Below are 23,293 nucleotides of genomic sequence, written 5' to 3' on the forward strand. Positions count from 1 at the left end.
TTTTGTTCATATTTAACAAGGGTGCCAATATAATTGGAAAAAGGTCAAAACTAGTGGTAATCAGTTATAGCATCTATAGCCAAAAACTATACAAACATACATTTGAACAAAATCTTTGTTGAAAAAAAAAAAAAGTTCACGAGTCAACTACTGCATTGATTAATGAAGCTCATTCTCTCAGATGTATTTTCAGAGTTGTGGAGAATGTTTTATTTTAGGGCTGTGCCCGTGTGTTTTTAGTCAGATTTTATGTAGCTCAAACAATAGCACTTGATCTCCAGATTTCGACTGAACTACAGGACACTCAACACTATTAACATTCAGGATAGTGTTTTTTTTTTTTTTTTTTTTTTACAGACCCTACAAGTCCATTTTTATGTACTCTTAAGTAGCTGAATTCCCAGCACAATCTGTATAATGCTTATTTAATTTTTTGGGGGGGGAGGGCTACTCTACCATAGATGCATGTCAAATCTATGTACCCAGTCCTGAATCAACACAAGACATCTCTGAACCTGAGTTGTGTGCACCAACATCACACTGCACTTCCTGATGAGAAAACCTTTACAAATGTTTTCCTGTGAAAGTAAATAAGCTTTATACTGGTTATATATAATATCTTAATGGGTCAAGTGAAATGTACAGTTAGAATAACGCATACATCAGTGTATGAACTCTTGGCTGGACAAATAAAGTACACTTCTCTTTAATGCTATAATAAGTCACTTCTGAGTACCTGACTTACAAAATAAACAACAAATACATAAATAATTTCCCTTTCAATAAAGAAATTGTGTATTAAATACTGGCTGACCCAATAAATGGATAATACTATAGTTTATGTATGCTGTATACCCCACACTTAACTCAGAATGTCCGGTTCTGGTTCTTTTTGTTTGGTAACACTGAGTTCATTCCAGACTTCAGTAAGGCACTTAGGATTTGGTATTCACCACTTATGAGAAATCCACATAGAGCAAGCATCCTGAGAGATCCTGAGTCCCCACAGAGAAGCTTATTTAGAAGATACTGGCGAGTCTTACAGCTGAGGGAAGCAAGGTTCAGGGTTCACAGTGCTCTTTTTGCCTCTGTGTTTGGATCTCTTGCAGCCCTCTGCGTTTATAGTCCTGAGGTTCATCGCACGGGGCAGGATGTCGATTTAATGCAGTGGCCTTCAAACTGGACCAGGCTGGCCGGACAGTGGCAGCCAGCGACACAGGGCCTTTGACAGGGACCAATTTCATTCCAGTTATTGCAGGTTTTAGTGCAGCCAGGTCCACATGTGTCATAAACTGCACCATGTTTGCAGTGTGTGCCTAAAAAAAGATAAATGAACACTAGTCAAATATAAAGATACAACAATAAAAACACTATGTAATGAATGAGGGTATTTTGAGTTCCTGTCTTGTCAGGCCTGACTTACTCATGCAGGTGAGCTCCGGTCTCCAGTGCACTCGAATGCCCTCTCTCTCACACGCTCGACTGTAGGCTATAAACGACTCGCAGTAACAGTTTTTATGCACTGGACACTCACACATGTCTGTTACACATGACCTGAAGAGAGGAAGACATGGGGACAGACAGAGATCGAATTAGTGTCAGTGTTGTATGTTGAAGTGTACATCAACTTACTGATACCAGTTTAATGTTTCTCTGCTCTACAAACACTTCCATATTCAGTATTAAAATGCCAAAGTCCTGAACCTATCTAGAGTAGTACAATATAATGGCAAATGCACATTATTAAAACATTTTGATAATTTCATAAGTCTGGGGAACTCACTTATAGAAAGAGGTAAAGTCTACAGCAGAATGGCACTTCTGAAACTCCCAGGACTTGAGTTTTTGGCACGTTCTGTGTGCACGCAGCTTTACTTTGACTGTGCCGGGACAGAGGAAGGACGTGGGCCTGCGTTTCGGTGCCTTACACAACTCATTGTCCTCCACACGCCAAGACTCAGCGAATTCATCCACGTCAAACTTAAACTGGCCGTCTCCTCCTAGAGAGTCGTCCCGCCTTTGACCGTTGTAGTTCCCACACAGCCCACAGAGCTGCCCCTTCAGATGGGGTGCTGCGACCACCTCCACCAGACTGTCCCCGTCCCATGTGATCTCCAGGCCTGATGACACAGCCAAGATGAAGAATATGGAAGAGGAAAACATGCTGCATTTGCCTGTGTGTCAGTTTGATCTTCTCAAACAATCTAAATCTATTTTAAACCGCAATTTAAAACAACCATTTAGCAATCAAAGTAATTAAAATACTACGTGGACTATTTTTTCTTTTAAAAACTCACTTGTTACAGTGAAGGCAAAAGAGTTTTTTAAGAAAGCATGAAAAGAAATTGTGACCATTAACATACGATTTTTGAAGCCACTTTTGAATAATTTTGTGCCCTTGCTGACTAAAAGTATTAGTATTATTATTGTAATTTTTTTTTTGTTTAATCTTACCCAAAACTTTTGAAAGGTAATATATCACAGTTTACAAAAAGTAAAAAAACAAAAACGTTTTTTTTTACATTTATAATAATACGAGATGTTTCATGAGCACCAAATCAGCAAGTCAGAATGGTTTTTGAAAGATCACGTGACATTGAAGTCACCGGAGTAATAAAATAAAATAATAATATTCAAAACTGTTTTTATGCATTTTTTATCAAAATTAATGCACACAATTCCAAACTATTTCCCTGTATTGTATCAACTAAGTAACTAACTATATGTCAGACTCAAAAGAAGATTTCTATTTCATGGAGAAACTGTAAATTGGTGTAAATCTTTCTTTATCCTTTCAGGGCTTGTAGTATATCTTTTCATGCATACTTTCACTGAGAAAAAGACTTACATTCAATAGTCTGATGCTGGTGTCACATAATCAATCCTGGACCAGCATGGAAATTCATTACTTCTGTCTCATATTTCAGATTTATTTGACGAGACACAAAAATCGAAATATGGCATCTTTGCATCTGGTTCAGATCCAAGCAGAACAATAGCTTGTCAAATCCTCAGAAATTCACTCGTCAGTAACAGTACCAGAAACAAAACAATACTTCAATGGCACTTTCGAATATATATATATATATATATATATATATATATATATATATATATATATATATATATAGTGAGCAAGGTCATAAACTCACTGAGATGGAAGTCACTCAGTCACAGTCGAATCCCTCTGATTCTCCAAAAATCGATGCAAATAAACCTATGACAGAAAATCCCACAGCAGGATACTGGCCTTACCTGCGATGGTGGTGAGTTTGAGCAGGTATCCATCCAGGTCAATGTGGACCCCTGTGCTATGGAAGGGAAGTGCGATGCGTGTGCCGTTTTGACGGACGGTCAGGTGTTGGTGAAGGCTGATGCTCAGGCCTGATGTGTGCAGCTCCACTGATTTGGTCCACGAGAAGGAGCGTGTGCGACGGGCATCGTTCTTCACCAGCACCGTGAAACTGGCCGCTGGGGAGCAGTCCTTAGTGAGCACGTATTTACACGTGCCCTGGAAGTTAAAGGTGCGACCGTCAAAAGTGTTATAGTGAGGGTCTCCAAAAACGGTACACACACCTGGCTCTGGAATTACAAAAAGAGCAATAGAGAGGATGTTTGTAGTGAAACAATGACTTTGTATGTCAAATGAAAAGTGCATATTTGTATGCAAACTGATGGCACACATGGAACTTATAATGTATACTTGAAAGTTACATTGCTGAGTGTGTGGAGATCTGACCGTAGTAGTAATTGACGTAACAGCAAAGCTTCTGAAAATAATTTTATTCTGTTGAAATTCACAGCAGGAACATCATGTGAGGAAGTCAACTTACTATCAGTGCAAACAGGACAGCATCCAGTTCGATTCAATATCTTGTTCTGGAAAACATAGTATAGAGACAGACTTACATAGGGAGACGAAGAAAACCAAACAGGTTTGTTGTAATATCCACAGGCAGTGCTGAGTGTAACTAGATACAAAATATTTAGGACTTGTGTCCACCGAAGAGTTTTTGACCAGATTAAATTTTACCCAGGCACTTAAATGCCCAGCTGGGGAGCTTGAGAGTGCTTTCTCTTCAGGTAAACATTTTCTCCAGTTAAATGTTCTCTTCAGTATCTATATAATACAATATGTCTAAAACGTACAGACGACTTCAGATAAAAACTGTGGTTCAGTGTCTTTATGATCTTTGGAAAACAATACTTACCAAGGGACAGCTGGTAATAGGAACACAAATCTTGGGCTGACATTCAATATTCCCCTTAACACAGGTGCACAGAGAACAGTTAGCAGACGACCATCTGTCACCATCCTAAACCAGGAAGAGACAAAGATATATGCACTCATTCTTCTCCTCTGATACACACGCATGCATTTTTTGACTAGTTGTCCACATGAGGTTATTTGTCCCTGTTCTTGGACGCCTCACCCTATAGATTTTGCTCTTCACCCTGCAGTACTTCACATCTTCTATCTTCAGATGAGACTGGCACTCTTCACAGCCATGACTGCTGCCAGGCGCTGAGCATCTCTTCCTGCACAGCACCGTAGAGTCAACACAAGTGCAGGTGGTGCAGTTGTCATTGCTGATGGATGTACCGTTCTCATAGACCTCACTGTGGAACAGACAGCTGCCAGGCGACAAGTCAAACACCCTCCTTTGACCTAGAGAAGACAAACAAGACCCTGCCATTTCACATTTCTCATGAAATCAGTCTTTTCTGAAGATCCATAATTCCTGGATCAATAACAGTTCAATGAAATATTAAAAGTGATCATGTCAACATATAATGTAATCTTTTTTTGTAATACAGCTTTCATATTTATTCAATCCCTATTTATTCAAGCCATGCATATGCTAAAGTTGAGCAGCAGACAAGGCCAAGTCAAAAGCTCTAACAAAAGCTACAGAGAAGAAACAGTTTTATTACTTTAGAACATCTATGGCTATAAGAGGACACTCCTAGAGTGTTCAACTCCTAATATGTTGAAACTTTTAAGGCATATGAAGACAAAACATCATCATCAAGAGGAATAAAATGTTTGATTAGAGCAACTGAGAAAACCCCTAAATTTACTGCCAAAGACCAGATGAGCTGATGAAAAGAGGAAACACTTCAATGCAGAGTATAAGAAGAACACTAAACCAGCGTGGCCTTCATGTTGGGACGCCACTCTTGATCAAGAACAACAGAAAAGGCTGACTTGAATATGCGAAAATAATTTTAATCAAGCTTTTTCAAGGAATGGGCTATGATTTCAGTAGAGAAGTGTTAGAAGCTTGAAAGCACATAGAGGAGGTTATAAAGAACTAAAGATTCTCTACAAAATGTTAAATTTGGGGGTTGAATAATTTTGAACTTTAATAAGCCAATTCAATTTTTTCACTTTTTCCTCAGAATCATGGTGAACGACTACATTTCTGATTTGAACTTTTATATAGTAATTGGATTGTTTGCTACATGTGCAATGTGGGGAAAATAGCTAATAATACAGGCAGTGTGTATGGTATTTGTCATTGTGAAAGTCTCATGTACGTATGTACTTAAATTCTAGGTTTCTTTAAGTGTGTTGATTTTTTTTTAAAGAAGATAACTTACCACGACATGTAGGACAGCACTGGCCCGGTGGAGTCTGGGTCAGATGAGATGGGCAGGACAGAACAGGACACACCAGTTTATGACACATGCTTTGCCCTCCCTGAAACACACACAAAAACATGTATCTTTGTGTTAAAGGCACAATAATTAACATGATAATAAATAGCTGGCTGACTTTTCTATTTATTGACATGACATGGTAAGATATAGATGGTCTTATGAAATATGATTTATTATATTGTGTGTCCACTTTTCACATATTAATCACATATTTATAATGAAACCACCATATTATTTTGTAATTGTAAAATATCATAAACTTTGCTGAGGTGATTGCCAAACAATCCACTTTATGATTTATTTTCCCACAAAATGTTTCTTCATCAATGTTCAGTCAAAGAATACATAGCATATTCTTTCAGCAATCATAGTACTTTTTTTATTAAGATGTTTCTTTAGCCCCATTGTAACCTATTCATTTTAGAATAATTATAATTATTTTGAATGTTCAAAAAAACGAAATATTTGCCATCTGAGATGGGTTGCTATTGTTTGGTCATAGTAAAGTGCCCCAGAGCTCTTTCTTGTGACTTGTAACACCAGCTGGCTAAGTGTTCAGCAGATAAACTCACTGCGCAGATGCATTTAATACAGGGATTCCCTTCTGGATGAAATTCTTCATCTTCTTTGTATAAATTCCCCTCGAAAATACACCCTGTGAACATCCAAAATATGAACAAGCACTAGGTTGAGAATCTGGCTGATTGGCAGAGATATTCACACACACACATTCTGTTTACATTCTGATTCAATAGGCTTGTTTTTAAATGGTTGAAGTTTTCCTTTCTCTTATATTTTTTAGGGGAAAAAGCACTGTATAAGAAAATGAGAGACACATAATAACACTGACTGACCTGGGCAAGTCGGGCAGCATTTCTTTGGATGGATTTTGGGATTCTTACAGTGAATGACACACCTCATTTCTGCTTCAGTGATGACACCTTCCTGTCCAAAGAGGAGAAACATATGAACTTCACCATCCCCTTCAAAGGTTACTTTCAGATTTATATTGGCTTTCTCATTTAATCCAGTAGTTTATTAAAGCAGTCAGCTTGCCTCACTCGGTTTATTCTACTACTACACAGTGTTGGGAAGGTTACTTTGGAAATGTAATAGGTTACAGATTACAAGTTACCCTGTTTAAAATGTAATAGTAGTGTAACTTTTTCACTTTTTGATTACTTTTCTAAATTTGTGAAAATTAAATAATAATAAATAAAATCATATACATTAACTCAAATACAGTTATCTAATAAGTATGTGACGTATTCTGTGTAATAAACTCTTGAAATATTGGTGTTTTTTTAAACTGCTGTCTCTTTATATGATGATAGTTTTCCCAAAATAAGTAAAATGCACATGAAGTGACACAGAGCAGTTCTAGAAACTATGTTTATGTGCTCGTGTACTCCTATATTGAGGCGGCAGAGGTTGAAAACACTGCGAGCTTCAGTAGGCCTATGTGTAGAAAATGAAACCATGTCTTTGCCATTAATTTACAGGAGGGGCGGACTGGGAAAAAAATTCAGACTGGAAAATTCAAATTCATACAAACAAATTAATGGACAAAACTATTTTTTGTATGAACCTGACATAAAAAAAGGTTTAAATCTTTAATTTAGGGACATGCTAAATAATTTAAAGTTCTCTCCTGAGCTGCACCTTCACTTCTCTTTATTTTGCCCTGTTATCCATCTCTCTCGTGACTTTAATACTCAAGATTGAACAAAACTATACTTTACAATACAATACCCTACAATACTACAATATCTTTATAGAAAAATCCTAATACTGTACACGAGTCATGTTTTTCCCTTACAAAAATTCCCATGCTTTTATTAGCCTATATAAAAGTACAATAACCTTGTTTTGTTTTTTGTTTTGCAAATGGATTTTTATTTATTTTTAAATAAATAAATTTGTAAAATAATTTTTGGTTACCACAGTGAAACAATAGTAACCATTTTCTCTGGATTATTAGTAAAATAACAAAACTTTAATTTTCGTAAGGGTTGTGTTGTTGTCTGTCATAGCTTCCACAAAAAATCTGATTACTTTTCAGCTAAATTACTACTGTAACATTACAACAAATAATAATGATGTCCTTTATATAGTATTTTGAGTGATGACTGATGAGCAACGTGCTGCTGCTTGATTAAATAAATCTCTCCCGGTGTCCAGTCCGCGCCTGATTTCCACAGACACGCAGAATGTGCAAGTCATATATTGCATTTTTGGGGCTTTATATTCACAGACACTAGTCCATGTCATGTTTTGATTCAAGTGTACTGACCTACTTTTGATTTAGTCATCCAAAATGTGGCATATTCCGTCCGCGTTAGGCATTTCGTTTTTATGACTGGATTCTACGAACCAGACTGTGTTTCCGCATCCCGGAAATTATTAGGGCGGTATGTCTCAGAATAGTCAGTGCAATTTGGGAAGGAAATCAGTTAAATCTGTATGTGGATGTGTGTAAATATTCAAATGTAATCCCCTTTGTAATCGTTAAAAATTTCATAAGTAACTGTAATTTAATTACTAATTTTTTCTTAGTAACTGTAACTAATTACAGTTACATTAATTTTGTAATTAAATTACGTAACGCCGTTACATGTAACTAGTTACTCCCCAACACTGCTACTACACTACATGTCTCACAGCTGGTAACTTTAACAGAGTAAATACATTCAGCCATTCCCAAGACGTGTTTCCATTCCCAGTGTTAAATTTTTTAATGAGACTGAGCCACCTGACAGCTGTATGTGACACAGGGCTTCACAGGGCTGGTCCAGTGATGGGAACTGTTGTAGGACGTCCCTTTTAGCTGACAACCTGCAGCGAGAGAGAAGAAATGCTCAGATCAAATGATTTCAAGCTTTGTACGCTCAAATAAAATGGTGTAGGATTTACTTTTCTAACAATTTTCGCTCAGAAATTGGAGTCACCATTGTTAACTGGCTTTTATAATAAAAATACCTCTGAACATCATCTGCACATTATTGATTGATTATACTTTTTTTATATTGATTACAGATCCATACAAGAATATCAGATGTTCTAAAGAAAGCCATTTGCCCAGCAGCCCTGCAGTCAAATAAACCTGAGAAAGAGGGAAAATCAAGACCTCGGCTGTAAAGAGTCATGCGTCTCTCAACCATAAGGTGGCAGTGATGCTAATCATAGCAAAACTATACATTGTGACTGAAGAACTAAAGACGTCTGTGAGCCCAGATATAATAAATGAGAATCAGATAACATATTTCTGAATTATTTCTCATGGATCAGTTCTTCAAGAGGTTTGAACTGACCTTTGCATCTTTCACAGCAGGCTCCTGTCTGTTTGACCACTAGTGCACAGTCCTCTGCCAGCGGCGAACACTTCTCCTGCTTACAGTCTGCTTTCTGATTCTGTCGGTACAGAGAAATAAAGGACAATCCCTTATCATTCAGTACTGTGTGTAATAATTTAACTTGTTGACAGTGTGACATCTATGTGACATTGTATGGGATGTGATCTGCTTTCTTGATAGATCATCTTAATTCAGTCATGTTTAGTTCATGACATCCCCATCAACAGCAGACAAATGCATGTACATAAAGAGAAACATCATCTTCCAGAGATATTGTATTGCTGTATTGATCTCTATTCATCAACTCACATGCTACAAAACCAATACGAGACATTCATCAACCCATTATATCAGCTGTCACACACTAACCTTGTGAAAAAGACACATTGTTTGACTCTTGATGATTAACACAATGTTCTCATATCATTCTCTTTGTAATGGGCAGCAGACACATAACATAACATAGACCCATGCTGATTTTAGGGATCAGGACAGGGATAGATGTGGATTACAGTAATTCCAATTTATCACTAATGTGCATATGCAACATTTACAATTCTCACTACAAAGTCAGCAACCAAAGAGTGAATGAGGTACTATACATTTCCCTTTGAACAGTATGTTAATTATGAAGTTGTACTAAGTACATTATTATTGTTGTTGTTATATCAAAGACTGTATTCTTATTTTATTACAGAACTTCTCTAAATGTTAATCTTAAAATCTCCAAATATATCTTATTTAATACTTACTGAATATCTTTATCTCTTCTATAGTTGTTCTAATCTGATTGACCCTTAATGTGCTAAAAGTTCGTGAAAGCTACAAAATCTTGTTTGCCCTTCCGACTCAGCTCTGCTCTGCTCTCTTACAACAGAAATTGGGTGTTAAGATTATTCATGTGAATTCTGCAAAGTGCGCTATGAATATTCGACGGTGATCTCACCAGACAGACGCAGGAGATGCAGGGGTTGTCAGTGATGTTGGGGATGTGTAACACTTCTCCCTCGTTTTCACAGCTAGCCTCCGTACCTGAATGAAAAACGAACATAAAATAAACAAACGTCTACACGAGACATTTACTTTAAACATTTTATTCAACCATAAAGAGAGGAATCAAAGCCTGCAATAACCAAAATCACTTCAAGATGAGTGAAATAAGGGTGTACAAACTTTTGTTTTGAGTTTACAACATCTACCGGAATGTAGGCCATACTTAATTTTACAGTGTTGCTCTGTATTTAAGAGATTACCGAGTAATACTAATTAAACTAACGAACCACACACTTACTGGCATTTATTTTATGGAGATACTTCTGCTACATAGCCTCATGACTAATATGCGACACGGACACTGTAAAAATTATTATGCATATAAAACACTTATATTTACCGGGAATACACTGCTAGAAATCTTTCCACTAACCTTTTATTAATGATTTTCGAATCTAAACACGACTAAAGTAAGGTAAAAACTGCATTAAAGCTTGTTTTGCCGTTTTAAATCGTGAAATGATAAAAATATTGAAACCTATTTACACAACCAGATTTCGAAAATAAATTGTAATGAAACAAAGTTGATGTCTAATGTTTGATGTTTTATGCATGACTGTTTTTTTTTATTTTTTTATTCCTTAATGACCATTTATGATTCTTACCGATGATTAAAGGTGCAGTTAAATGTGGTGTTTGGAGAATTAAAAACCAGAATAACAGGTTGTAGGTTACTGGAGGAGACAGACACAGCATCCTAAATTCGCTCCAGACGCATGAGGGGAGAGAGAAAAAATGAATAAATCGAGTATCCAAAGCCTGTATAAATGGTTTTCGTTAAGATCCAGAGAGAGGGGGACGTGGGTGTCATGGGGGACTCGATCCCGAAACCTTCGGCGAACGCGCGCGGTGGACAATCCCCCCAAAAAAAAACCGTCAGCGAGGCAACTTTCCGAAGATCCAGGTGTGAAGGTCACAAACTCCACAAAGAGTTTAAAAACGAGATAAGATCCAGAGGTCTTCTGGAGACACGCGCGTGGAGAGATGACACTGCCATGATCCAAACAGAGATATCCAGTCAGAGCGCGCTCCTTCGATGTCCGGTTCCTCTCTGACAGACGCACGGAGGCGCACTGCTGGGCATTTCTGGCCACGCCGGTTCTCCTTCAGCTCCACAGCTGCAGTTAAACATTCCCGCGGTGCAGGTCCGTCCTCGGATGTCTGGTTCTCTCTGTTTAAACGCACGTGTGGGTTTATAATCCCGCAGTCAGATGTGTTGTGTGCTGAGGTGTATGAGATCCGCCCCTGTCTGAACCTCAACATATCAGCATTCATGAATAGAGTGGCCAAACTCGTGAAACTTTCTCCTCAAACAAGAATTTCAGACTATTGTGAAGGCACTGAAGATGGATAGGAACATGCCTTTTTCGTGTAATTCTGTTTTAGAATAACAATGACCTTCATTCATGGAACATTATTCAAAGTAGGTGCTAAGTGTCTTCAGAAAGTGAAGTGTCTCCGTGGATTGTTCCATCTGCATTTCAAAGATCAAATTAATACAAATAGATATGAAGCTCAAACAGGTCTAGTCTACCTACATTTAAAGAATGATATGTCCTGAGGCTAATTGCTTCTAAGGTAGAGGTTCTTCTGAATACCAATACAAAGCTATCAGAGAATCATTTTATTTCTTTAATATTAGTCACTAGATAGCGCCAAAGAGCACTTTTATTGGAGATCTTGGTGACAACCCCTTTCGCCAAGCCCAGACAGTTACAGTGGGTTTGGCAAATCTTCTTTTTTTTTTAGATCGAATTGTAAATACTTTTAATTGGTTTTATTATCAACAGTGAGTGATAAACCACACAGTCACTTGGAAGGACAGAGATGATGCTAGCCTATGGTGTGTGAGAAGCTGATATTATTTTTTAAGTTTGTAAAGATATAATGCGAGTGATGAGGAGACATCTGATCTGCAGTGTGTTGTTATTAAATAGGATCATCCACCTGTTATGTCTTGTTGTACCTTTGCCACTTGTTGATCTTATTGTGAACGATTCAATGTCATTACTCAATCATCTGGTGAAACAAAGTCTCTGGTGGAGTATGTCGGATTTCTCAATTCATTTAGTTGACTTAAAATGTTAGTTCACCCCAAAATGAAAATCATGTTGTTCCAAACCCATAAGACCTTCGTTCATCTTTGGAACACAGTTTAAGATATTTTTGATGAAATCAGAGAGCTATCTGACCCAGACAGCAACACAACTGAAATGTTCACAGGTCCAGACACTTAGTAAATATATCTGTAAACAGTCCATGTGACATCAGTGGCTCAACTTCAGTTTTGCGATGCTATGACAAAAATGACACTTTACTCAACCATTCTTCTCCCCAGAGTTACGTCTTCCACCATTTTAGAGAGTATTACAATGTATACGCATGCTTTCCCCTAAGTTTAAACAACGCATATTACACAAATTACATTCATGCATGTGCTTTCCCCAAAAGTAATAATGCTGATTACATACAATACGTTCTTGGATACTCTTCAAAATGGCGGAAGTAAGCATATTGTTATTTTTGTTTTCTTTGCGAAAAAAAAAAATATTCTCATAGCATCGCAAAACTGAAGTTGTGCAACTGATGTCACATGGACTATTTTACAGATGCATTTACTAAGTTTCTGGACCTGGGAACATTTCAGTTGCGCTGTTGTCTATGGAGGGTCAGAAAGCTCTCAGATTTCATCAAAAATATCTTAATTTGTGTTCTGAAGATGAACGAAGGTCTTATGGGTTTGGAACGACATGAGTAATTAGAGTAATTAATTAATAACAATTTTCATTTTGGGGTGAACTAACCCTTTAAACCCTGCCCCACTCCATCTAATCAATGAACAATTAATAAAATCAAGTCCCCACCCAACATCTTTATTTATTTATTTGTTTGTTTGTTTATTTATTTTTTGATAATCAGTTTCAGAAAAGATTTACCTTTATTCCAATAAATTGTGACTAACTCTTCAAAGCTATTTGCAGTGAAGGAACTTGACACAGGTTGCAATAGTCAGTTGTTTTGTTGCAATTATCTTTAGATTGTATCTATTGCAATTACAAAACCACCATTTTCAGTATTCAGAGTCAAAATTAAATGAAAACATAATTAAGATGTAAAGGCCTGTTCACACAAAGACAAATATTCGGTGCAATAAATATTTGAATTTAAATTAGCAGCTGTTTATGCATCAGTTCAGAACGACTGGAACATTCATATACCAATAACACTAGATATTACTGAGATGTGTTCCAATCTTTTTTCCATTTCACTGCAAATGAGACTGGTCAACCAATTAGATTTGTGCTTTTAGTCATGTGCCCAGAGATGCTGCTGTTACATAAAACCAGGGTATTTCTCTTTTTTTTCTAAGCGCCACCTACTGTCAGAGGGTAAACCAGCATTTTCATTCAGTTTGTCTGCTGTTTATTACTCATTGGTATTAAGACACAAATCAAATATGAAAATTGAGCTGAATTTTCATGTTGAGTTTAAGTGGGGTGGTGTTGGTGCAGTGGATAAGATGCCTTTGGTGTGAGAGACCCGGGTTCAAATCCACTGTGAGACACCAATGTGTTCCTGAGCAAGACACTTAACCCCTAGTTGCTCCAGAGGCGTGCGACCTCTGACATATATAAGCAATTGTAAGTCGCTTTGGATAAAAGTGTCAGTTAAATGAATAAATGTAAATGTAAGTTTAGTTGTGGGGCTTTGTAATTTTAGCAAGCTAGGTACAGCTGTGGAAAAAATATCAGAAATTGCATACTCTTTGAGTTGGTACTTTTTATTTTAATACATAATTAAGTGAAAGTGATGTGATGTGTGGCCAAATATGGTAACCCATACTCAGAATGTGTGCTTTGCATTTAACCCATCCAAGTGCACACACACACACACCTGGAGCAGTGGGCAGCCGTTTTTGCTGTGGCACCCAGGGGTTTGGTGCCTTGCTCAAAGGTACCTCAGACATGGGTACTGAGTGTGGAAGAGATTAGAACACTGTACATTCACTCCTCCCCCCTACATTTCCTGCTGGTACAGAAACTTGAACCCATTACCTTTGGGTTACAATTCCATATCTACTGTTTCTTTTTAAGTTGAACATAGCTAAACTGAAATCGGTTCAAAGTTCCCCTGGTTGGAAATCAGTGCTCTACTCTGTAGTATGATTTACACTGACTATGTATAGATGTGGGATATATGACTCATTTCTTCCCACTAATAGCCACACAGATCAGCACTGTAATGAGTTGATGACTTTGTACGGAAGGGAGACATTATTATCTAGACAAATGGCCCTATCAAGTTGCCAAAATGAGGCAACATAATACAGAAACAATGCATGCAAAACCACAAAAAACTCCATTAAACATCTAATCTTGGTCCACCCACACCCACAAAAGGAGCATTTGTACATTTTAATATTTGTAAGCTATATTACTGAGTGACAGTTTTATTGCCTCAATTGACAGTGTAATCGATTTACAGAAGAGATTAATCTCTCAAATGCTTCAGGTTTAAAGGGAAATGTTTAAAGATCACATTAAAATCTGTATAACAAACTGTAGCATGAATGTAAAATTGATTTAACAACTGGAACAAAGAACATAATAATGATAGTAAAGATACAAATAATAAAAATCTTGATATAAAATGTAAGATTATGTGATATTCTTGATTATGAATGTTTCTGATGACTCCTACGATGTAAAGGTAGATTATCCCGACATTCATTTTACACATTGTTTTATGCAAACAATTTTCTAGAAACAAGAAACTTTAGGCAAAATGACCTATAAGCAGGCCTACTACTTCTTCTAAGACAACATATATATGAAAACTATAAAAATAGTATGTACATGATTATCCACTGCTATGGCCTTGAATTCGCTATATAGCTATGAATGAGACTGTGTGTGTGTGTGTGTGTGTGTGTGTTTATAAGAAACTGCATGTAGAAAGGGAGACAAATGATGACCCACAACAGTGTTGTGCAAAATTCAGAATTTAAGAATCGTCTCTTTTTGAATTCAAGAGCTGATTTGATAACATTCATTTGAGTCTTTCATCCTGAGAAATAAAATGGCTAATTAAAAACTGCACGTCCATATAAATGTAATTCTATTTAAGTCCGAATTGCAATTCTGTACATAATTCAAATTCAGAAATTGGATTGGAATTTTAAAAGCTGTGAATGTCACACAGACAGTGAGACAGACAGCAGAGATAAGATGGAGAGGTGATTTTTCGTGGTTCCCGTGATCAGACGTCACGCAAGGCTGCGTGGGTGGCTTTCGGAGCAATAGGAGAAAACAGACTCCCATACTCCATGCTGCAGTGGCAGACAGCTGAGTTTAAATATAAACCCCTCCAACATGTCCACTTGCCCTCAAAGACAGTGAAAACATGCACTTTTAGATTTGTTTCTGCCACTATGCTCTCAACTCTAGAATTACAGCAAAAGCATCAGGATGAGGTATTAACCTTTGCTCAGACAACCCTACTAATAAACAGCCAAAGAATTTTATCAGTGCAGCAGCTGTCAATGTATTCAGCCGTCTCCTGCCTCTGACTTCTTCTCTTTGACCTTCAAGGAGGACTTCCTGGACACCTTCGTCTTCTCCTTCCCAGACTCCTTTGATGACTCTTTCTCTCTGGTGGACTCCTTTGAAGGTTCCTTTGACTCTTTTGTAGACTCTCTTTTAGACTCTTTTGACGACACCTTAGGCTCCTTTTCTTTACTAGAGTCTTTCTCCTTCTTCTCTCTGGACGATTCTTTAGATGAATCTGTTACAAACATAATATATAAATATAAAAGAATATAACAAAGCAGATCCTATGATATATGCTTTTTTTTCAATATAGACAGCAATTTTAGGCATTATAGGAACGATCCTCATGAGAGGCCTGTTCTAAAAGAGATCCCTTATCTTGGCCAAAATTCAAAGCAGAATTGAATGGACTTTTCATAGATTAGACAAACAATAGTGCATTGCAACTCATCTAGTAAAAATCCATCCAATATTTAATATTTCTGTGTAAAACAATTTTTTTTATGTACTGTATATAACAATGCCACATTGTTAGCTTATCAACATGGTAATGCCAAAAAGGATATCACATTGGACTGGCAGTAATTCCAAATAATAATAGCACATAGAAATAGCAGAACTATTAGTCCCTTGTGAAAAAGAAGTACGTTAGCATACTTTTCAAAAATTTACTTCTTATGGGACTAATATACTTTATATTCTTAATATACTAAAGTGCAAACTGAATGGAATGTGTTTTCAGATGCTGAACTGCATATTACTTAAATAAAAACATATTATAGTTTTAATTTATATTAAATTAAAATTAGTTGGACTTAAAAGTAGATTTTGACCCATTTAAATACAAGTACATATTTATATGCCATTTCTTAATTCTGCTGCTGAATGAACTGCATTAAAACTAAAAATAATTTAATTTAATATCTATTAAAACTGTTATACATTTAAACTTTTTAAATATACACATTTGTAAAAATGAATTTGCAATTTAGTAATTCTAAAAAAAGTCTAACTAAAACACCCTAATTGCATTTAATATAAAATTAAACTATAATAAATACTCATTTATAGACAACATGCAATCAAGTCTGAAAACACATTACATTTAGTCCACACTTTAGCATACTTTTAAAGTATTTTATTTCTGTAATAAATACAAAAGTACAGTAAAGTATACTTCTTTTTCACAAAGGTCTACTATGATTTTTATTCACTAGATATTTAAAAAACTTCCCATAGTCACATTAAAGTTTGTCTGTGGGTAGATTATGTTGTAATATGGTTCAGTTATGTCATCAAAAGTTATTGGAAACATATGCCGGTTCTGAGAGGATCACAAATGTACATTTATTCATTTTAGCAGACCTTTTTATCCAAACGCACACAAGTAATGTACAGAATGTGACAGAATATTAGTGGAAAAGGGTATTTCCAGATTCTCTCTCTCTGTGTGTGTGTGTGTGTGTGTGTGTGTGTTTGGGGCGTGGGGAGCAGATCTTTTTGTTGTGTACCAGGTGCCATTGTCACTCAGTGTCAGTCACAGCAGGCAGTCAACTCAGCACACACACACACACACACACACACACACAGATACCCTGTCTACTAAATGAGTGATATATGTGCGTCTTTAAACAGTCACAGCCGTTTGCATCCTCTGGGGGCTGGTCTCAATCCTCCACCTGTGTGCGAGACGCCTGTGAGCCGCAGTCACGCTGGGGCTGCTGGGTAGGCAGACAGCTCCTGTAGGGCTGTATCCGCAGGGAGCAGCTTAATAAGGCTTTTTCTGAGGTGCTTCGCAGCAGCCGCAGGCTTAATGACACTGACACGACTGCAGACGTCCCTTCTCAGACAGACAATCTCACAAGACTCTTCATCTCTCAGATGAGTCTGTGATTGTGTGCATGTGGTTTTGTAGTGTGAATCTACAGACAAAGACTCAACAGTACGTGAATGTGAACTGCACCCCTATACACACGACCGTTATCTGATGTGTAACCACAGACAGCCCACATCACCCGAGGAATCGCCTGCAGGACACATTTTACTATATAGATCAATGCCTTGGGGTTTTCAAGCTTTTTTTTTACGACAAGGGCCCCAAAATATCACTATTTCTTCTTAAAATATGAAGGCAGTGCTATATATTTATGTATAATTAAAACATTTCAATTAAAGCACAACTATTGTGAGAACAGAAACCAGTTCTTTCAAATATACAACCCTTTTTTTTCTTTCTGATTTTCCATAGACTCCTTAACATCCACCAGCCAGAGGAGTTTCTGTTACTACGGGAATGGCAATAGCAGCAAAAGAGCTCAACAGTGACTGTCACTGCCATGAATAACTGGAAATCTCTAAACTCTCAAACTTTTAATAAACTGCTTCTGTTAAGTTTTATTGTACTAGTAACATGTGCAACCAGTGCCAGTCCTGTCCTATTTGCCAACAACATAAATAGTTAGAGAAAGATGGAGAAGGATTTTTAAGTAATGTAGACATGTTTTGTTTTATTGTAATGGGAGTTACACACACACACACACACACACACACTCCATATGATATTATGGTGTGTGCTTCTACACAAGATTAGCATTTGAATTGGTAATAATGTCAAGAAATGTGTTCTATATAACCACTTACATTGTATCAGCCAAAAATTTGAGCACACAGACTCTTTATCACCATATTTTAAGCCTCTGTAACTTTGAATTAACACAAATGGATATATGGGAATTATGAAATGACCAAAAACAAATGAAAATATGTTATATTTGAGTTTCTTTAAAGTAGCCCACTTCTGCCTAGATTATGGGTCATGCTCGCTCTGGACATTCTCTCAGCCAACCTCATGCGGTGCATCCTAGCATGCTTTTTAAACAGTAATAAAGGAGTTCCCATGGACGCTGGACACTTGCTGGCCCATTTTCTTTTACTATTTGCTTAAACCTATCTACAAAACTATTACAAATCATAGTTGAAAAATCATATTGGAACAATGAATATTTGTAAACAAAACTATTTAAAAAATGTAAGAATGTACACTACTATATACACTCTCAGAAGAAAAGTACCTTTAGGGGTACAACAGCTTGTCACTGGGGCAGTACCCTCAAAGGTACACCTCTCTACCTTCTTTATCGCTAAAGGGTTCATAATTATACCAAAAGAGTACATATTGCTATCTGAAGGGTACACACTAATACTAATATGCAGGTACTAATATGCATATAAATATTCACAGTAAATGCATTATTATATTATATTATTATACTACATTATATTAATTTAAATATTCTAAGGTACTAATATGCAGCCTTTAAGGGTAAAGAAGGTACAAAGATGTCACTGAGGCTATTGACCAGTGACAAACTGTCTTATCCTTAAAGGTAAAATTTTTGCACATATTTTTCTACCAGTGTGTGAGCAGTCATGAGGAGTCTTTATCTCGCAAATGTAAGTATAAAGTGGGTGTGAAATGTTTAAGATCTCACAGAAAGATAGAATGGATGGCTGGAGATGTGAGAATACCACTGTTTGAGTTATGTTTGCAGGATATTTAAACCGGTGTATGAATGTGTGTGTGTTTGAATTGTGTATGAGGCTATGTGAGGTCCTGTTTATTTACAGTTTACTTCACAAACACATGACCACGATCACAATTGTAATAGTTTAAGTTTAATAAGATAATTATTAAATGCAGATGTACTAGAACAATAGCAAACCAATAGCAGAGAGATAAAAACAAGCAAACTAAAACCAAAAAAAGGAAAAGCTTACAACAGCATTTAATTGTGTCAGTTTGAGGGGATGAGTCAATTCTAAAGGATCAAGTAAAGCTTTGAATTCGGAATTCAGCCAGAGTCGCAATACAGAATTCTAAAACGGAATTCTTTACTGGGACTGGTAACCAGTGAAAACGGAGGCTAGAATGGACAAAATGCTACCCAAAGAGTTCAATCAGTAGCCACGAACTTCTTTGGAGAGGGAGGTTCATTTTACCATAACATTTGTTTTTAAATGTTTAGGACAATTAAAGAACATAGCAAGGCATACAGGGTGTGCATTTAAGGACAAGAACCCTAAAAGAACTTCATCATAACTTGCATCAGCACTGACCCGTACATTGATCTCTATGATTTAGTGCATTGATCTCTATGATCCAGTACATTGATCTCTATGATCCAGTACATTGATCTCTATGATCCAGTACATTGATCTCTATGATCCAGTACATTGATCTCTATGATTTAGTGCATTGATCTCTATGATCCTGTGCATTGATCTCTATGATCCAGTACATTGATCTCTATGACTTAGTGCATTAATATCTATGATCCAGTGCATTGATATCTATGATCCAGTGCATTGATCTCTATGATAAAGTGCATTAATCTCTATGATCCAGTGCACTGATCTCTATGATCCAGTGCATTGATCTCTATGATCCAGGGCATTGATCTATATGATCCAGTGCATTAATATCTATGATCCAGTGCATTGATATCTATGATCCAGTGCATTGATCTCTATGATCCAGTGCATTGATCTCTATGATGAAGTGCATTGATCTCTATGATCCAGTGCTATGATCTCTATGATCCAGGGCATTGATCTATATGATCCAGTGCAATCCAGTGCACTGATCTCTATGATCCATGATCCAGTGCATTGATCTCTATGATCCAGTGGATTGATCTCTATGATCGAGTGCATTGATCTCTATGATCCAGTGCACTGATCGCTAGGATCCAGTGCACTGATCTCTATGATCCAGTGCATTGATCTCTATGATCCAGTGCATTGATCTCTAGGATCCAGTGCACTGATCTCTATGATCCAGTGCATTGATCTTTATGATCCAGTGCACCGATCTCTATGATCCAGTGCATTGATCTCTATGATCCAGGGCATTGATTTCTATGATCCAGTGCATTGATCTCTATGATCCAGTAACTATCTACCTCCGTGCTGCACATCGGTTGAACGTTGTAACAAAGAGTTCCTGAGTTCAAATAATAACATTGACTTCTTTGCCGCTGACCTCTTGAAGTATCAGCCAATCCTTGAGGCTCTATTCACTTTGATGTGCACTTCTCACTTGTTACCTGGCTATGCTGTTCAGTGACGCTATATGCAATGTTCATGTTTGACGCCCTGACTTGAATCAGAGAAATCCCCAAAATACCAGTGAAGATAAAGTGCCCAATTATAATGATTGCAGTCTTGCTCTAATTCATATGGATAATGTTATTAGCATTAACTGTCATCTGGCAATCAAAAACATGAAAAGGAATTATAATCAAGTGTGTGTGTTTTTTATTTTTTTTATTCATTCTTTAAGAAGGCCAGTACAGTACACAAACTACATGGCGGCTGAAACTGACTTTGAGTATCTCATACACTTAAAAAGCTACAATTTTTTTTTTTTAATTTGAACATAACCTATTATCAAGCAGAGTTGAGTTTACAGACCTGTTGCTATGACAACTTTGAGTTTCAAAGAAGAGAACAACCCAGGATCAAGTCAAATCATCAACAGTTAAATCCACAAATCCACATCCAAAGAAAAGGGCCCTGGTGTCCTTAAAATGAATGAATGAAAATGAACAACGTTTGTGGAGAACAGAAAGGAAATCACAGAAACATTGTTTATTATTAACATCTGTAGTTAATCTTTGGAAGTTAATTATGAATTCCAATACAAAAGAACAAGTCTTACTGTCAGCATAAGATTTCTCCTCATGTTTATGAAAAGAAAAAAGTTATAAAAATGACTTGAGGCGACAAAAGAAATATATTGTATACAGTAATGTGTGATTAATTCCAAAATTTCCTTCAGTCAAAACTCTTGAGATTTGAGCTAGACATTGGAACAATGAAGGGTCCATGTCGACAATCAGTCATTTCTAAACTAAATGTTTGTTATCTTCTCTAAACATCACACAAAACAACATTTATATGAATGTGGCAATGACAATACTGATGCAATATAAGACAGATTTTCCACATTGTATTAATCAATCAGGATGACTGGTTATTGATTGTCTCCATGGTGCAGATTTCCAAAGATCTCCATGACTGATGTGTTTTTGTACATTTAAACAAGAGTTGTAACCAGAGGTAAAATGGCAAACCATAGTAAATCTTATTAGAACACTATGTTTTGCTTGAACAGCCAAAGACAACATAAAATCCTTCTTAGCAGTGCATATATGCATCTGCACTTTTTGTAGCTCCTCATTTTTTTAATTCAAGTGATGAATGGCAGCTTTTCCATAACGTCGTAATGTTTTGCAATAAGGTTACCTTAACATTAATGCAATAGCTAACTTACTTAACTATAAGGGCCCTATAATACACCCGACGCAATGCGACGCAAGGCGCAGCGCAAGTGTGTTTGCTAGTTTCAGTCCGGCGCCATTCGCATTTTCCCGTCCAGCGCCACATCGTTTAATTAGCTTATGCATTTGCACCCATTTGTGCTCCCATGGGAATGTTATTTAAATAGCGTGTTAGTATAGGCGGGTCCGCAACACGCGTACACGCTGCTTATTAAAACACAGGGACGCACAGCAGCACACAAACATGCCAAATATTAAAAATCAAAGGATTGCAATGCATAAGATTTTTTGTAGGCTAATTAAATATATATATAATTTTGGTCAAAGTTTTGATCATGATGAGAATTTAGAGGCCCTAGAAATTAGTTAAGTCTTAGGGCCCTATTTTAACGATCTAAACGCAAAGTGTAAAGTGCACGGCGCAGGTGCACTCAGGGCGTGTCCAAATCCACTTTTGCTATTTTGACAACGGAAAAACAGTTGTCGCACCCGGGCAGATGGTCTAAATGGATTGTCCCTATTCTCTTAATGAGTAATAGGTGTTTTTGGGCATAACGTGCAATAAACCAATCAGAGACTCATCTTCCATTCCCTTTAAGAGCCAGTTGCACTCGTGCCATGACGGATTTGCTATTTACACAGCGGAATATGGCAAGCACAAAGACAGAATGCGTCTCCGAGATGAAATAGAGCTGCTCGTGTGCGAGCAAATAGATAGCGTAATTCTGATACATGCAATGACTATCCATTATGACGCAGGCATTTATATACATATATATATTTATACATATAAATAGAAGGGAGTCACTTGCGCTTCAACCTGGTTGGTGCTCACGGGAACAGGACACAATGTTCAAGAGAGGAAACCCAAGGTCTAGCTAGGACCAAGGAAACAGAACCGGAGCACACAACGTTTTGAATAATTTATGAATAAAAAACGACTAACATTTCGACGTCTCGACTAACGCTTCAGAGTCTCTGAAGAAGACGCATGAGCGTCGAAACGTTAGTCGTTTTTTATTAATATATTTATACATATATATATATGTCATTTTTTATTAATAAATTATTAAAAACGTTGTGTGTCACACCTGCTGTGCGTGCTGTGCTATTCAGTAGATTAAGTGTGCAACATGGAGCTTGAAGAAGCAAAGAAAAAAATTAAAACAGGAGAATTAACTTTGAGCAAGTTTGGAGGAAAATGGGGAGTGACAACATATGTGTTGCTAGATCATTTAGGCTACGGGGGAGCTGTGCAGTTGTAATGATCTGGCGCCACCCCTGGTTATAACGGCCCACATATTAAAAATGGTCGGGTTTAAATCGGGATTGG

General features: G+C 37.0%; 2 protein-coding genes across 4 annotated transcripts in view; both read right to left on the bottom strand.

Annotated features, from left to right (window-relative positions):
- Positions 1-477: 477 nt before the first annotated feature.
- Positions 478-10,930, bottom strand: LOC132103561 (BMP-binding endothelial regulator protein-like). The gene is made up of 14 exons (XM_059508671.1): positions 10,676-10,930; positions 9,964-10,049; positions 8,976-9,075; positions 8,417-8,499; positions 6,519-6,609; positions 6,237-6,319; positions 5,605-5,704; positions 4,434-4,669; positions 4,212-4,316; positions 3,834-3,879; positions 3,256-3,582; positions 1,784-2,120; positions 1,424-1,554; positions 478-1,316 (listed from the first exon to the last, which is right to left on the bottom strand). Exons 1-14 carry the CDS (start codon positions 10,764-10,766, stop codon positions 1,135-1,137), a joined length of 1,998 nt encoding a protein of 665 aa, XP_059364654.1. The 5' UTR covers positions 10,767-10,930; the 3' UTR covers positions 478-1,134.
- Positions 10,931-14,610: 3,680 nt separating this feature from the next.
- LOC132102752 (protein PTHB1-like) overlaps positions 14,611-23,293 on the bottom strand; it is a 203,114-nt gene continuing 194,431 nt past the window's right edge. For 2 of the 3 annotated variants that reach the window (XM_059507390.1, XM_059507391.1), the window contains exon 23: positions 14,611-15,854. In XM_059507390.1, the coding sequence (XP_059363373.1) occupies positions 15,619-15,854 (236 nt within the window). In that variant the 3' untranslated portion in view covers positions 14,611-15,618. The remainder of the gene's footprint in view (positions 15,855-23,293) is intronic. The other variant, XM_059507392.1, reaches the window with a different exon arrangement.

The sequence above is a fragment of the Carassius carassius genome, chromosome 24, assembly GCF_963082965.1.
Source record: "Carassius carassius chromosome 24, fCarCar2.1, whole genome shotgun sequence".
Classification (NCBI taxonomy): domain Eukaryota; kingdom Metazoa; phylum Chordata; class Actinopteri; order Cypriniformes; family Cyprinidae; genus Carassius; species Carassius carassius.

Excerpts from the sequence above, each read along its gene's own strand:
- LOC132103561 (XM_059508671.1), bottom strand. The coding sequence starts at position 10,766 with ATGCTGTGTCTGTCTCCTCCAGTAACCTACAACCTGTTATTCTGGTTT. Across the intron at positions 4,670-5,604 it reads GTGCTGTCCTACATGTCGTG|GTCAAAGGAGGGTGTTTGAC; the intron begins GTAAGTTATCTT and ends TGTCTTCTCTAG. Across the intron at positions 2,121-3,255 it reads CAAACTCACCACCATCGCAG|GCCTGGAGATCACATGGGAC; the intron begins GTAAGGCCAGTA and ends CTGTGTCATCAG.